General features: G+C 45.8%; 1 protein-coding gene across 5 annotated transcripts in view; it reads right to left on the bottom strand.

Annotated features, from left to right (window-relative positions):
- Positions 1 to 14305, bottom strand: part of Nup214 (nucleoporin 214) — an 80698-nt gene that overhangs the window by 38865 nt on the left and 27528 nt on the right. For 2 of the 5 annotated variants that reach the window (XM_090330827.1, XM_090330829.1), the window contains exons 17-24: positions 12792 to 12950; positions 10422 to 10525; positions 6947 to 7132; positions 6018 to 6103; positions 5594 to 5677; positions 3095 to 3358; positions 2118 to 2282; positions 456 to 555 (exon numbers count right to left, since the gene is read on the bottom strand). In XM_090330827.1, coding sequence (XP_090186953.1) covers positions 456 to 555; positions 2118 to 2282; positions 3095 to 3358; positions 5594 to 5677; positions 6018 to 6103; positions 6947 to 7132; positions 10422 to 10525; positions 12792 to 12950 — 1148 coding nt within the window. The remainder of the gene's footprint in view (positions 1 to 455; positions 556 to 2117; positions 2283 to 3094; positions 3359 to 5593; positions 5678 to 6017; positions 6104 to 6946; positions 7133 to 10421; positions 10526 to 12791; positions 12951 to 14305) is intronic. The other 3 variants (XM_090330828.1, XM_090330831.1, XM_090330830.1) reach the window with 2 other exon arrangements.

Below are 14305 nucleotides of genomic sequence, written 5' to 3'. Positions count from 1 at the left end.
ATTCAACTCCACACCTGATTTAATAACCTATGGGCTATTATTCTCTGCAGACTTAAGACACACTTGGGAATAAAACAGGTAGATATTATTGAGACAGGCTGCAGGCCTATGAGGCAATGCCTGGTCCTGGGAGGTTGAAAGGGCAACATCTGTGCTGGGAGTTTGGTCTAGTGGTACAGTGCTTGCCTAGCATGCACAAAGCCCTGGGTTCAATTCCTTAGTACCACATACACAGAAAAAGCAGGAAGTGGTGCTGTGGCAGAGCGCTAGCCTTGAGAAAGTCTAAGTACAGTGCCCAAGCCCTGAATTCAAGGCCCAGGACTGGCCAAAAAAAAAAAAAGAAAAGAAAAAGAAAAAGACAATATCCTTTCCTGGTTAAGCCAGGAAAATGCCACTGTGACAGGCATTGTACTCTCCCTGCACAAACACCCACTGCCCAGAGTGGCACAACATACCCCACAGCTGCAGACGGGACTGCAGGGGTACTCTTCAACTCCTGCACGTTCACCACTTGAGGGACAGTCTTCAAAGTTGATTCAGTCAAAGTGCTCACAGCTGTAGAGAGGAGAGAGCAGCATTAATTCCAGAAAGGATCAGAAAGTCTAGCCTGTAAGGAATAACTAGGATATGTCCTCATGCAGACTGTCACCTTACACAGGAGAAAGGGGCTCAGCATGTGATGGGTGCAACCCTGGGCCATTCCACCAACAAAGGTCAGGGAGAGGGGCTACATGCAGATGACCAAGCAGACTAGGGCACAGGCAGGGTCCTGGGCAGCCTTGCCTTGAGGGACCACGAGGGACCACTGCATTGCTGGCTCATCTCAGCAAAGGCCAGCAGGGCTCAGGACATCCTCCTTGCTTTCCCAAGAATGCGTCACTGTCTTTAAATATAGCTGCTACTGAAGGAGCTCATGGCTTAGTGAGAACAGACAGACTCAATGAATTTATATGGAAAACAGAGCTCAGAGAAGGTGTCAAGAGGAACATACTGGCAGCCTACTTAACCACCTAACTTACCCATCAACTTCTACAGCTCTCTGTGTCTAGTCTTAAGGAAGAAAGTAAGAAAGGCCACACTGCTGGCCCAAGTGAAATTTCTATAGCCCAGGTGGCCTGGTGGGACACTGCTGACGCTTTCCCACCTCAGAGTGACCAAAACCTTGTGACTAAAACTGCACAGATTCTAGATGTCTGCATGTCAGAAAGCTGTACTCTGCTCTGACAAAGGAGAGCACAGCACCTCCTGCTGGGTGAACTGTCCCCAGATCCCAAGAGATTAATTTTACAAATAATCTGTTCAACTGTCTGGCTTACACACCAAAGAAAATTGGACAAAAATCCTTGAAGCCAACTACCCGGACTGCAGAATTCTAATGTAGACCATTCTGGATAACAAACTGTCAAAAATGTTTGTGTGGAGTCATCCATTAGTGTCTCTATCGCAGAGGCTAAATTGCCAATGTCAAGGAAAATCTATTCTGAATCAGAACACACACAGGGTTGATTATGCAACCTTCATTCTCCGATTCTCAAGGTACTGAAACACACAATGGGCACACTCCCACGGTGGCTGGCGCCTTTGAGACACTGTCTAGGAGATGGTGCCAGTGTAACTCATGGCTCATACCTATAATCCCGATAGTTAGAAGGCTGACATCCTAGGAAGACAGTTTGAAGCCAGCCTAGGCAGGAAAATCCATGTATCCCTTAAAAAGCTGCAACTCAAGTGGTAGAGCACTAGCCTTGAGGCAAAACAGATCAGGGACAGCACCCAGGCTCTGAGTTCAAGTCCCAGGACTAGAATACAAAAAATTAAGAAACTGCTTAGGGCTCAAAACAAACACCATTCAAAATTACAAATTTAGCAACATCATTTAAAAGCCCACTGTCTTCCCTCTTAACTAAAGGTGGCAGATCAAACACCTCCCCTCAAGACGAAAGGAGTTCAAACCTAGTCGTCTCCCGACTCTTTTCCCATAGGGAGAGGGGTCATATCAGACCCCTCTCCTGAGCCACAGAGAAGAGAGAGAGCCAGTTGTTTTTCTGCCACCTACCATCTTAGCTGGGACTTGGACAGCTCACTCAGTCTGTCATAGGTGGGGGCACAATTTTTACCTGGCACCTGATTGGCCATTTGGCGTCTCAGGGCTGCGGCGGCGGCTGCTGCCTGGGGGGCAGCGATGGGGTGGGAAGGGCCTGGGGCACCGTGCTTCACAGTTTTTGTCGCTAGCATCGTGCTGTCCGCCCCTTGTGGAATGATTTTGCCTGTGGATGTAGACACTGAGGGCAAAGGAACATTAGGTAAGGCCAGGCTAGGGGAGGGGAGCACAGCAAAGCTAAATGACCACTTCTCCATGGTGGGCCACAAGGAAAACGCTAAGCTCTGTTCTTAAGCTTCAACAGTGATCTGACAGGCTGGCACCTGAAACTGTCAACGACACTGGACAGTGTGCCTGCCCATCTCCACTAGCAGCTGTAACACTTGACACGCTCATGTCCTCTGTGACTGATAGGAGACAACTTTCTTCTCCAAGCCAGGGGCTGCTGAATATTCATCACTGTGGATCCAACAAAGTTATCAACAAAGGCAGGGGCCCATGGGCAGCTGGTGAGAATACGAGGAATATACATGTCTGTTCCATCACATGCCAGGTCATTTCAGTGGAGCCTTAGGCCAATGCCCCGATCACCTCTTAGCTTGTATGCAGAGCCCAACAGAGCATGAAGGGTGCACAGTACAGGCTGTGTCACAGCAATACTGAACAGCACCAGAGCTGGTGCTTTTATGATAGAAGAATGTACTAGAAGGCTGAAGTGAGAAGGATCTGAAAAGCCGGAGTAAGGATATTGCTTTACAGTGAGGTAAAAAGCCTACCCCTTCCCTCTGTCCTGAAAAAGCCCTGCTTCCACAAGCGCTTGGTGGACTCCACAGGGAAGCTGGTGCAGAATACAATGCCAGGGAGGCTTCTTATTCTTCACACTTCTACTTTCAGGTGAAATGAGCTGGAGCTTTCCTAGTGTAACTGTCTAAAATCCTCTGGTAAAAAGAAACCTACCAGGGAGAAAACTTCCTGTCTCTGTTGTTGACTTACTGGACGCTCCTATGGCAGCAGGGGAAGAACCATGGGCCAGGTGAGACTTGGCAAAAGGTGTCATCTGAGGCAGGAGGCTGGGCTGGATGGAAGGAGTGCGGACCACGGGCGCATGCCGAGGGACCTGGACCACCGCCTCCTCATCCTTGCAGAGCACCCGGGCATCTTCGCTCTCCAGAGACTGGGAGATGGAGGATGTTGAGCTCACTTCATCCAAGTCTTCGTAGTATCTCTGAGACAGGAAGGCTGAGCGAGATAGGCTGGCTATAGAAGCCCAACAAAGCACAAGTTAGACAACTCGTAGCAAATCCAAAAGCTATGTAGTCTTCTCTGGAGATGGAGACAGAGCCAGTTTAATTATTTCTGGGAGCTGAGCTATGGACGATAAGGATATCCTAACTGTCACAAAGAAGAATGTGAAAAAGTACCACTCGGGAGGCTAAGAGCGGAGGATCATGGTTTGAAGCCAGCCCAAGCAGGAAAGTCTGTGAGAGTCTTATCTCCAATGAAGCACCACAAAAGCTGGAAGTGGAGCTTGTGGCTCAAGCGGTAGAGTACTAGCCTGGAGCACACCAATTCAGGGCCATTACTCAGGCCCTGAGTTCAAGCCTTAGGACTGGCAAACAAACGGGCACTGTCAGCTTGGCGTTCTCACCCGTAGAGGAGGGATTCGGGAGGGAAGTAGTAGGGCAGAAAGTCATCCTGCCAGCTGCCCAACAGCGACTCTCCCAGTGGAGTCCAATAACCCAATGATTCCTCGGACTTGATGAGTAGGCTCACACACACACACCTTTTATCCTAGCCTGTTCTGCTTGTTTCCCCCCCACCCCCCGGCATTCTTTAAACTATGAAGCCAGACTTTAGGGCATGGTACTTTCTACCATGGGGAAGGGAAGGGGCTGGGAGAAGAAAATATATAACCAAAATTGGGAGAGCAGCAAGGTGACGCATACCCAGAGATGCCAAGTAAGAGAAGCCCTGCGGGATGAGGGCTGCAGATGAGGGGTGAGGAGTGAGCAGAGACAAGAGCCTCATCCCACCACTGAAGGAACTGTGTTCTGCCAGCCCATTTATGATTTGCAAATTTTCTCCAGAGCCTCCAGGTGAGAGATCAGCATGGTTAAAACCTTGAGTTGAGGCTGGTCCAGTCTTTAACTAAAATCCTCTGGTTCTTTACCTCCGGAGTGGCAGGGATCACAGGAATGAGTCTCTATGACGGTCTGCCTGGGTACACCTTTGAACGCCAAAGTGGAAGCTCATGAGCTAACCTAACTGTGCGTCAAGAGCCTTCATGTACATGTGATGAGTTAAGTGGGTCTGTTCACACTGTTTTTGCCATTTGAGGTTTCAATTTTTCTAAAACAATATGTAAAAAACAGTATCCAAAAAAAAAAGGTGAAATAGCTGGGCACCGGTGACACACACTTGTAACTGTAGCTACTAGGAGACTCAGACCTGAGGATCATGGTTCAAAGCCACCCTGGGCACAAAAGACCATGAGATTCTTTTTTTTTTTGCCAGTCCTGGGCTTGGGCTCAGGGCCTGAGCACTGTCCTTGGATTTTCTCAAGGCTAGAGCTCTACCACTTGAGCAACAGCACCACTTCTGGCTTTTTGCTATGTATGTGGTACTGAGGAATCGAACCTGGGTCTTCATGCATGCTAGGCAAGCACTCTACCACTAGGCCAAACTCCCGGCCCCGACCATGAGATTCTTACCACCAATTAACCACCAGAAAACCAGAAATGGTGCTGTGGCTCAAGTGACAGAGCACTAGCCTTGAGCTGAAGAGTCAGGGACAGTGCTCAGATCCAGAGTTCAAGTCCTATAACTGATTAAAAAAAAAAAAAGGTGAGCAGGGCATGGTGGATCATGCCAGCAATCCTAGCTACTCAGGGGGCTGAGATCTGAGGACTGCGGTTCAAAGCCAGCCTAGGCACTAAAGAACATGAGACCATGAACTCAGGGACAGTGCCCAAGCGAGGTAGGGTGGCAATGCTGTTTGTAAATCTGGGAGACGGGGTTTACTGTCACGTATTTTCCACAACATATATGACTACATTTCATAATTATAAATGTTTACACAATGGAACTAGAGCTATGCTTATATGGTAGAATGCTAGCCTGGAGCAAAAAAGGTAAGTGAGAGTATGAAGGCCCTGAGTTCAAGCCCCAGTACTGGTAACGTGCGTGTGCATACACATATGCATGAGAAAAGCAATGTATAGAGGAATCAGTTTCTCGAATGCAATAGAGGAGTGTAAAAACAATGAGGCTGGGGTGTAGTTCGGCCTGGGAGAGGGCCTGTGAATCACTGCTGCGTATGCGGGGCCTGCAGAAAGCAGTGCAGAGCTCAAACGGCGAAGAGCTGCTTCCCACAGAACATGCATGCTGCTGCTTGGTCCAGCGTCTCCAAGGGGATAAGATGGTGATATCCTATCAAAACCAGAACCACAAATCCACAGCATGTCCTTGCATGGTTATGCCAAAACACGTTACCTGGAGCCATGGACCTCACGGGTGGAGTCTTCCTCTTGGCCAAGAAGTTCCTCAGCTGAGCCTGTTTCACGGGGGACAGTTTAGCTGCAAGAAATTCATGAAGCCATAAATGCTTATGACTCAGCTTTTTTTTTCCCCCCCTTTTTCGGTTGTGGGGCTTGAACTAAGAGTCTGGACACTGTCCCTGAGCGCCTTTGTGCTCAAGGCTAGTGCTCTACCAATTGTACCACTTCTGGTTTTAGAGTTAACTGTAGATAAGTCTCACAGAAACCTTTCTGCCGGAGCTGGCTTTGAACTGTGATCCTCAGATCTCAGCCTTCTGAGTAGCTAGAATTATAGGCCTTGAGTCACCAGCCCATTCAGCTTTTAAGATATGAGAAGCCAAATGAGAACAGGAGACAGAAGATGTGAAAGATGCTTTTACCTGGTACTTTGGGCCAAGGCTTGGAATGAGACTCTAGGGTGGTTTTTAGCAAAGCATTGCGTAGGCTTTCCAGGTCACTGTCAAAACTAAGACACAACAGCATTACAAATCAACCAACTAAGGGCTAAGAAACCTGAGGCTACATGGGGTACACGACTCTCCTACATTTAAGTGCAAGAGATGAGGGCACACTCAATATTTAAACATGCCATCTGATCAACTGGTGTAAATGGAGAGGTGGACAGCTCAGGACTGTACAACACGACTCACACCAACTACATCACTGGCATGCTAGTGGACAGAGACTCAAATCCACTGGTGGCCTGGAGAACACAAATTTGCCTTGGAAACCTCAGGGCAAACAGTCTAATTGCAATGACCTGAATTTCAACCCACAAGCAGAAAGGCAAATGGGAGCTTCTCAACCAAGGCAGTCCACTAACCCTGGTAGTAAACTGGCAATAAAACACTATTGCTATGGGAGCTACTGTGGCCTAGTGAGCACTATGTCATGAAGCTCAATGCTCGATGTTGCTGTAGAGGGAGAGGGACCTGACCACCCAGCTTGGTCAGTGGTCACTTTTTTTTGGGGGGTGGGGTGGGGGTGGGGGTCAGTCATGGGGCTTGAACTCTGGGCCTGGGAGCTATCCCTGAGCTCTTCAGCTCAAGGCTACTGCCCTCTCCCTTCAGCCACAGCGCCACTTCCTGTTTTCTGGTGGTTAATGGGAGATGAGGCTCACGGCCTTTAGTGCCTGGGTTGGCTTTGAACCACAATCCTCAGATCTCAGCCACCTGGGTAGCTAGGATTACAAGCATGAGCCACAGCAGCTGGCTCATTGGTCACTGTCAAGCCTGCACATAAACCACGCCAAGTCCACCCTATGCTGCTCCCAAGTCTCTACTCATGCTCTGCTCCAAGCCCTGCGTACCTGTCAGTGCTGCTCTGGGTGGGGAGGGTAGATGGCAGGCTCCACGAGGACGTCTGTTTATAAAGGCGGAGCTGCTGAAGACTGTCCACCAGGTGATTCAGCCGCTTTCTCTGTTGGTTGATAATTTCCCGGTTGTTGGCCAGGGTGTTGAACAGTGTCTCTCGCTCCGGCACAAGTAGGCGCCTGCTGGCAGAATTATGTGTGAAAGACTCTAGTAAAGAAACCCACTGGACTCCCCAAATAGGACTATAATTATACAGTGAAAAACAATGCTAGAAAAAAAATGCCCAGAAGATATGAGAAAGCAGACGAGGAACGGAAGGCCAATGGAGACGATGAGTGGGGAAAACAGCTTCAGGCTGCACCTATAGCAGAGGACGGCCTGTAATTTTTTAAATGCTTGTAAACCTTTTATACTCAATCACGAAAGAAAAGCAGACATTCCTTGGAAGTACACAGAAGCTGACTGTCAAGCAGGAAGCAGAGACAGAGAGGGGTTATCAGGAAGCTGTTCTGCCCTAACAAGCTGAAAGGCTCAGGCAGCAGGAGCAGCAACCGAGCCACAGGCTCAAGGTCAGACAGCTCTGTCTATATGCTTCTGCTTTTATTCCAAGCCCCGAGTATCTCTGAAGGTTTTTCTATTAACTCGAGGAAAATTTACACAAATAAAAACAAAATGTGGCTGGGTACCAGTGGATCACGCTTACAATCCTATTCAAGACTGAGATTTGAGGCTGGAGGTTCAGAGCCAGCCTGGACAGAAAAATTCCTGTGAGACTCTTGATTCCAAAAAACAACAAAGCAACAACGACGATGGCAACAATGATGACAACAACAAAACACTAAAAAAACCCAACAAAACAAAACAAAACAATTGGAAGTGGTGCTGTAGCTCAAGTGGTAGAGCAGTAGTCTTGAGCACAAGGAGGCTCAGGGATAGCGCCCAGACCCTGAGTTCAAAGCCACACAACTGACCAAATAAAAAAGTGATCCTTCAACAGTCACACACCAACCAAGTTTTTTAGTATATATGTATTAATCATGTATATACGTATGCATGTGTATGCTTATGTATGTATATAGTTACTTCATTTCATCTATATCTATATTTGTATGAATGTATCTATCTAAATTGAGTATTTCTTCATTAATCAAAGAATGAAAGCTACTTCTGTTGAACAGAAACTTTGTTTTCTTTCCTCTTGTCTCAATAGCTCCTCAAATAGTCCCAGATGTCCTCCAATGACAGAGACACAAATATTTTCTTTAAGTCTTTGTGGGGCTGGGAGATTGGCCTCTTGTTAGAATGCTCGCCTAGGATGCACGAAGACCCAGGTTCAATTCCTTGTTACTACAAACATAGAAAAGTGGTGCAGTGGCTCAAGTGGTAGGGTTCTAGATTTGAGAAAGACCAAGGATAGTGCTCAGACCCTGAGCTCAAGCCCAGGACAAAAAAATTAAAAAAAAAAAAAAAAAGTCTTTTGTTAGATCCAAGTTATACTTCGGAAGAAAGGCTGAAGTGGAAATGCTAATAAAACAGAAAATGAAAAAACAACAACAACAACAAACCAACAAAACAAAACGGGTAGTAGTTCTTGTAATCTTAGATCTTCAGGAAGCTAAGCTAAATATGAGGATTACAGTTTGAAGCCACCCCAGGCAGGAAAACCAACCTGTGAGACTCTTATCTCTAGTTAACCAACAAGAAGGTGCAAGCATAACTGTGGCTCAAATGGTAGAGTGCTGGCCTTGAGCAAAAAAGTCAAGTGAGAGCCTGAGTGGAAAAGCTCAAGCAAAAGCTCAGTATCAGCGAACACACACAAAAACCAAAATGAAACACACATACACACATACCAATCAAAATGAAAGAGCAATCAGTACATATATGAGAATGTGGACTGCAGAAAGGGAAGTGAGAGCACCAAGAAACCACACAGGAAGAGAGCTACTCTTGTGCACTCTGGACATACCCACTGGCTAACAAGCACTACCAGCTCAGGCCACACTGGTGCAGAGAGTGGGGCGGAGGACAGCACAAGCAATGAACAGGAGCACCAACCAGCACAGTGGGCTATGATGTTTCTAATGGCTCCATCCAATGGACCCTCTTCTGGAAGGGCATAAGAGATGGGGAGCCTACCCTAATTCTATAACTCTGCTCTACTGAGATGCTCTGGGGTTTTTCCCTCAGCCTATCACTTGTGGCTATAAGTTCATTCTAGTCCTGCTTCAAAATCCCACGGCTTATAAATAAGCAAAAAGACCAGATAACATCCGGGGTGGTGTGTCTCACACCTGTAATCCTAGCTACTCAGGAGGCTGAGATCTGAAGATCGAGGTTCAAAGCCAGCCTGGGCACTAAAAAGTTCGTGAGATTCTTACCTCCAATTAATCACCAGAAAACTAGAAATGGTGCTGTGGCTCAAGGGGTAAGGCATGAGCCTTGAGCTAAAGAACTCAGGGACAACACTCAGGCACTCAGGCCCAGAGTCCAACTCTCATGACCAAAAAGAAAAAAAGAAAAAAAAAAAGAGATCAGATATCAGGTGTTGGGTCCTGGGTCCTGTTGATTCATGCTTATAATCTTTAGCTACTCAGAGATGGTTCAAAGCCAGCCTGGGCAGGAAAGCCCACGAGACCATCTCCACAAAACTACCAAGAAGTCAGAGTGGAGATGTGGTAGAGTGTTGGCGGTGAGCAAAAGCTGCTCAGACACAGCTCCTGCATAGCAAAGAAGCAGGGCAAAAAAAAGAAAGAAAGGAAGAAAGAAAAAAAGCTAGGCAAGGTGGCTCATGCCTGTAATCCTAGCTATTCAGGAGGCTGAGATCTGAGGATCAAGGTTCAAAGCCAGATTGGGCACTAAAGAACCAGACTCTTATTTCCAATTAATCACTAGAAAATGGGAAGTGGGGCTGTGGCTCCAGGGGTAGGATGGTGGCCTTGAGCTGAAGATCTTAGGACTAACACTCAAGTTCTGGAGTAGGGCGGTAGCCTTGATCTGAAGTGCTCAGGGACAGTGCCCAGGCCGAGCTCAAGCTTTGTGACCCATGGGAGGGAGAGAGAAGAGACAACTTGGAATTTCGGAATATTCGGACAAGTAAGAAAATTGAATATATGCATAAATGGATATATATTAATACTTCCAACCTCTTCCATGTTCCATGTTTGTGTCGTCACACTGAGATCACTCCCAAATGCCTTTTTATCATCTTAGATTATTTTACATGCTATATCTAATCATTAGTGATATCATCATACAGTTTCATGTAACCTGAAAACATTACATGTGATGCTCTGCCTTTCAGGTAACAAGGTTGAGTGTTTACACCATGGTAAACAGTGCAGCACCGCAGGTCCATCTGTGCAAGCATGGGGTGTGAGGGTTGTGATAGACAGCATGCTAGGTCTCTTTAGCGACTCCTAACACAGCAACAGCTCTGCTTATGCTGCACAGGAGATGAGGACCCACACTCACTTTTGTTTTCGCTTTTGTTCCAGATGCCTATCCCACTCCAAGTCTAGGACATCGTTCACATCCTGGACCGCAAATTTCACATATTGATGAAGGCGCCGAATTTCCTACAAGAAAACAGAAAGTTAGCCAGGCACGATGGCTCACACCTGTGATCCTAGCTACTCAGGAGGCTGAGACCTGAGGATTGAGGTTCAAAGCCAGCCTGGGCACTAAAATACCAAGAGACTCATATCTCCAATTAAGCACCAGAAAAAAACTGGAAGTGGTGCTGTGGTTCCTGGGGTAGGGTGGTAGCCTTGAACTGAAGAGCTCAGGGACAACACCCAGGCCTAGAGTTTAAGTCCTACCACCAAGAAAAAAAAAAAAAGGAAAACAGAAGGTTAAGTAACACATCTTAAGTAGCTTGAAGGAAGATGTTATCAAAAACAGTCAAAATTCTTTTGCAATATTTCTAATGTGAACTGCTAGAAATAAGGAAAATACAATTCAACATAGTCATTAAAACCTTATATGGGGAGCCAGGAACTTGGCCTAGTGGTTGAAGTGATTGCCTAGCATGCACGAAGACCCGGGTTCGATTCCTTGGTACCACATATATAGAAAAAGCTGGAAGTGGTGCTGAGGCTCAAGTGGTAGAGCTCTAGCCTTGAGAAAGTCCAAGGGCAGTGCTCAGGCCCTGAGCTCAAGCCCAGGACTGGCAAAAAAAAAAAAAAAAAACAACCTTATATGGGCTGGGAGTTTGGCCTAGTGGTAGAGTGCTTGCCTAGCATGCACGAAGACCTGGGTTTCCATTCCTCAGTACCACATACATAGCAAAAAGCCAGAAGTGGTGTTGAGGCTCAAGTGGTAGAGCCCTAGCCTTGAGAAAATCCAGGGACAGTGCTCAGGCCCTGAGTTCAAGCCCAGGACTGACAAAAAACAAAAACAAAAACAAAAAAACCCCACAAAAACAAAAAAACAAAACCTTAGAACCTGGGCAATAGTAGCTCATACTCATAAACCTTAGCTACTAAGGAAGTTGAGATCTGAGGATCCCGGTTCAAAGCCAGCCCAAGTAGGATAGTTTATGAGAATTCTTATCTCCCATTACCACCAAAATACCAGAAACTGAGGTATGGCTCAAATGGTAAGAGTGCCTATCTTGAGCAAAAGAAGCTCAGGGACAGATCCAAGTTCAGTGTTCAAGCTCCAGGCCCAGCAAAAAATACACAAAAACAACAACAAAAAAACCCCCAACTTTACCATAATTAAAAGAGCTGAGGGCTGCAGAGTAGGGCAGGGCCGGGCCACCACCCTCAGCTTCCTGGAGCTGGGAGCTTTCCCACAGTGGATGGAGAGGGTGGGCAGGCAGTCTAGCTCCAGGGTCTCTGAAGCAGGGTACTCACAACACCCAGACTGGGTCTGTGCTGCCTACTTGTCCTTTTCCAGAATTTGAGACAAATGGGAGCGAGGGGAGGACAACCCTTACACTAAGGCTACGTGGAGTAAACTAGAAGGTGGAAAATCAAACTCTATTGGCTCAAGAAGAAATAAAGCATAAAAATTATCAGGAAAAGCAATTCTGTGTAGAACACGGCACACAGGAAAGTCCTGGCATAGGGGGTTTGAACCCTTGCTCTACTCTGAATGGCCAACAGGAGTGTTTCAGCCTAGAAAGATCCATTTTTCATCTGCACAACTGGGTTTAATAGCCCTTGCTATTCAAAGCCGCTGTTTTGAGGATCAGAAGTAAGGTGTTAAAACATCTAGCAGACTACCTGGCATTAAATAAAGAGTTGTTACTTTACTATTCATGATTTCATTTATAAACACCTGTTTCAGCAGAGCGTATTCTCTGTGAAACTTAAGGTTTAACAAAAAAAATCTATGAATTTAAATTAAAAAAAAAAAAAAACCATTAAGTTGCTGAGCACTGGTGACTCATGCCTATAATCCCTGCTACCCAGGAGGCTGAGATCTGAGATGACAGCTTAAAGCCAGCATGGAGCAGGAAAGTTCATGAGACTCATCTGCAATTAAATACCAAAGAGCTCAAAGTGGAGCTGTGACTCGACTCAAGTGGTAGAGTGCAAGCCTTGGGGAAAAAAGATAAGAGGCAGTGCTCAGGCTCTGAGTTCAATACCCAAGGCCAGCACAAACACCAACAAAAAATTAAGTTGTAAAGTGTGCCATTTTCTTTGCCCACAGGTAAGGAGTTTCACGAAAAGTATGGTAAATTATTAGTAGAAAATCAACAGCTCTCTAAGGTGCTACCATTTGACGAGGAAAGGACTGAAAATGTAGGTCAAGGGGGCACATAGGACTTGACTGACAAGCAAGAGGCCAAACAAACCAAAGGTCAGCCAAGGGTGTGTGCTCTGCTTGTCCTACCTGAAGCTGAGCCTCGCTCTTGGCATCCAGAGGTCGTTTGTAGAGGAGGTGTAGATACCCAGAGTCATGATTTCTTCCATTCTGTTCTCTGGCTTCTTCCACACCAGCAAATCCCTCCAGCAATGTTGTCTTCAGTGTACTTATGTCTCCATGGAGAGACTAGAAAAGGGACCAGGATATATGCACATAGAAACTGAGTTTCCAAACAATAAAAGCTCTCTGTGTAGATTAAGGAAGGTACAATCTCTTGACTATTTAACCTGAAGAAATCTCTGAATATATATAAATTATCCTCCAAAAAGAGAACAACAACAAAAAAATCATTCCTTGGAAGGAAAGGTATTCAAGTTCTTGATTTTTTTTGTATGATTAGAAAAAAAAAAATCACCAGGATCTCAAGTCTGGCCTAGTGGTATAGTGTCTGCCTAGCATGCACGATGACCCAGGCTCAATTCCTTGGTACCATATATATGGAAAAGCCAGAAGTGGTGCTGTGGCTCAACTCCTAGGCTCTAGCCTTGAGAAAGCCCAAGGACAGGGCCCAGGCCCCGTTCAAGCCCTAAGACTGGAAAAAAAATAAAAATAAGCTAAATATATATCTGTAAAATGGAAGTAGTCTAGAACAAATAAAATAAAAACAAGGGGCTGGGAGTTTGGCCTAGTGGTAGAGTGCTTGCCTAGCATGCACAAAGACCCTGGTCGATTCCTTGGTACATGGAAAAAGCCAGAACTGGTGCTTGGCTCAAGTGGTAGGGCTCTAGCCTTGAGAAAGCCTAAGGACAGTGCTCAGGCCCTGAGGACTGGAAAAAAACAAAAACAAAACCCAAATCACAAAAGTGTTGTGGACACTTGGAAAGCAAGAACAGTCCTCAAAGTATCCATAATTCCACTATCTGAAGACAATCACTGCTAACCTCTGAGACTTTTCTTTTCCCAAGCATTATTATTGAAGTCTAGAAATTTGGAAACAGTCTAAAATAAGATCCCGGAATATCACTCCTAAGTGGGGATTTTAAAAAATGTTTAACTTTTCTTTTTAGCCAGTCCTGGGGCTTGAACTCAGGAATGCCAAGTGCTAAATAGAAACAGCATTAATAGTAAATGCTGCCACTAATAATAAATAACTTGATATTTTTATATTGCATATGCCCTCTTTCTCTTTTTAAAAATCTGATACTATGAAACAAAATTTCAAATATACCTAAAGGTCAATGTCAATGACTCATGCCTGTAATCCTAGCTAATTGAGAGGCTAACATCTGGAAGATTATGATTCAAAGCTATAGCCTGGGGAGAAAAGTCCATGAGACTCTATCTTCAATTAATCAACCAACAAAACGCAGATCTAGAGGCGTGGCTCAAGTGGTAACATACCAGTTTGTGAGCAAATAAGCCAACTGAGAGCACAAGGTTCTCAGTTCAAATCCCTGTATAGCAAAAAGTAAATAAAATCCTCCAAGGTTACATTAAATCAAAGACGAAGATCATTACTTTACAGACGAAACTGGAACAGA

This window comes from Megascapheus bottae, chromosome 3, assembly GCF_031878675.1.
Source record: "Megascapheus bottae isolate mThoBot1 chromosome 3, mThoBot2.hap1, whole genome shotgun sequence".
In the NCBI taxonomy this organism is placed as follows: Eukaryota; Metazoa; Chordata; class Mammalia; order Rodentia; family Geomyidae; genus Megascapheus; species Megascapheus bottae.
The sequence above is the reverse complement of the archived record's forward strand: the minus strand, read 5'-3'. Positions and strand labels throughout refer to the sequence as shown.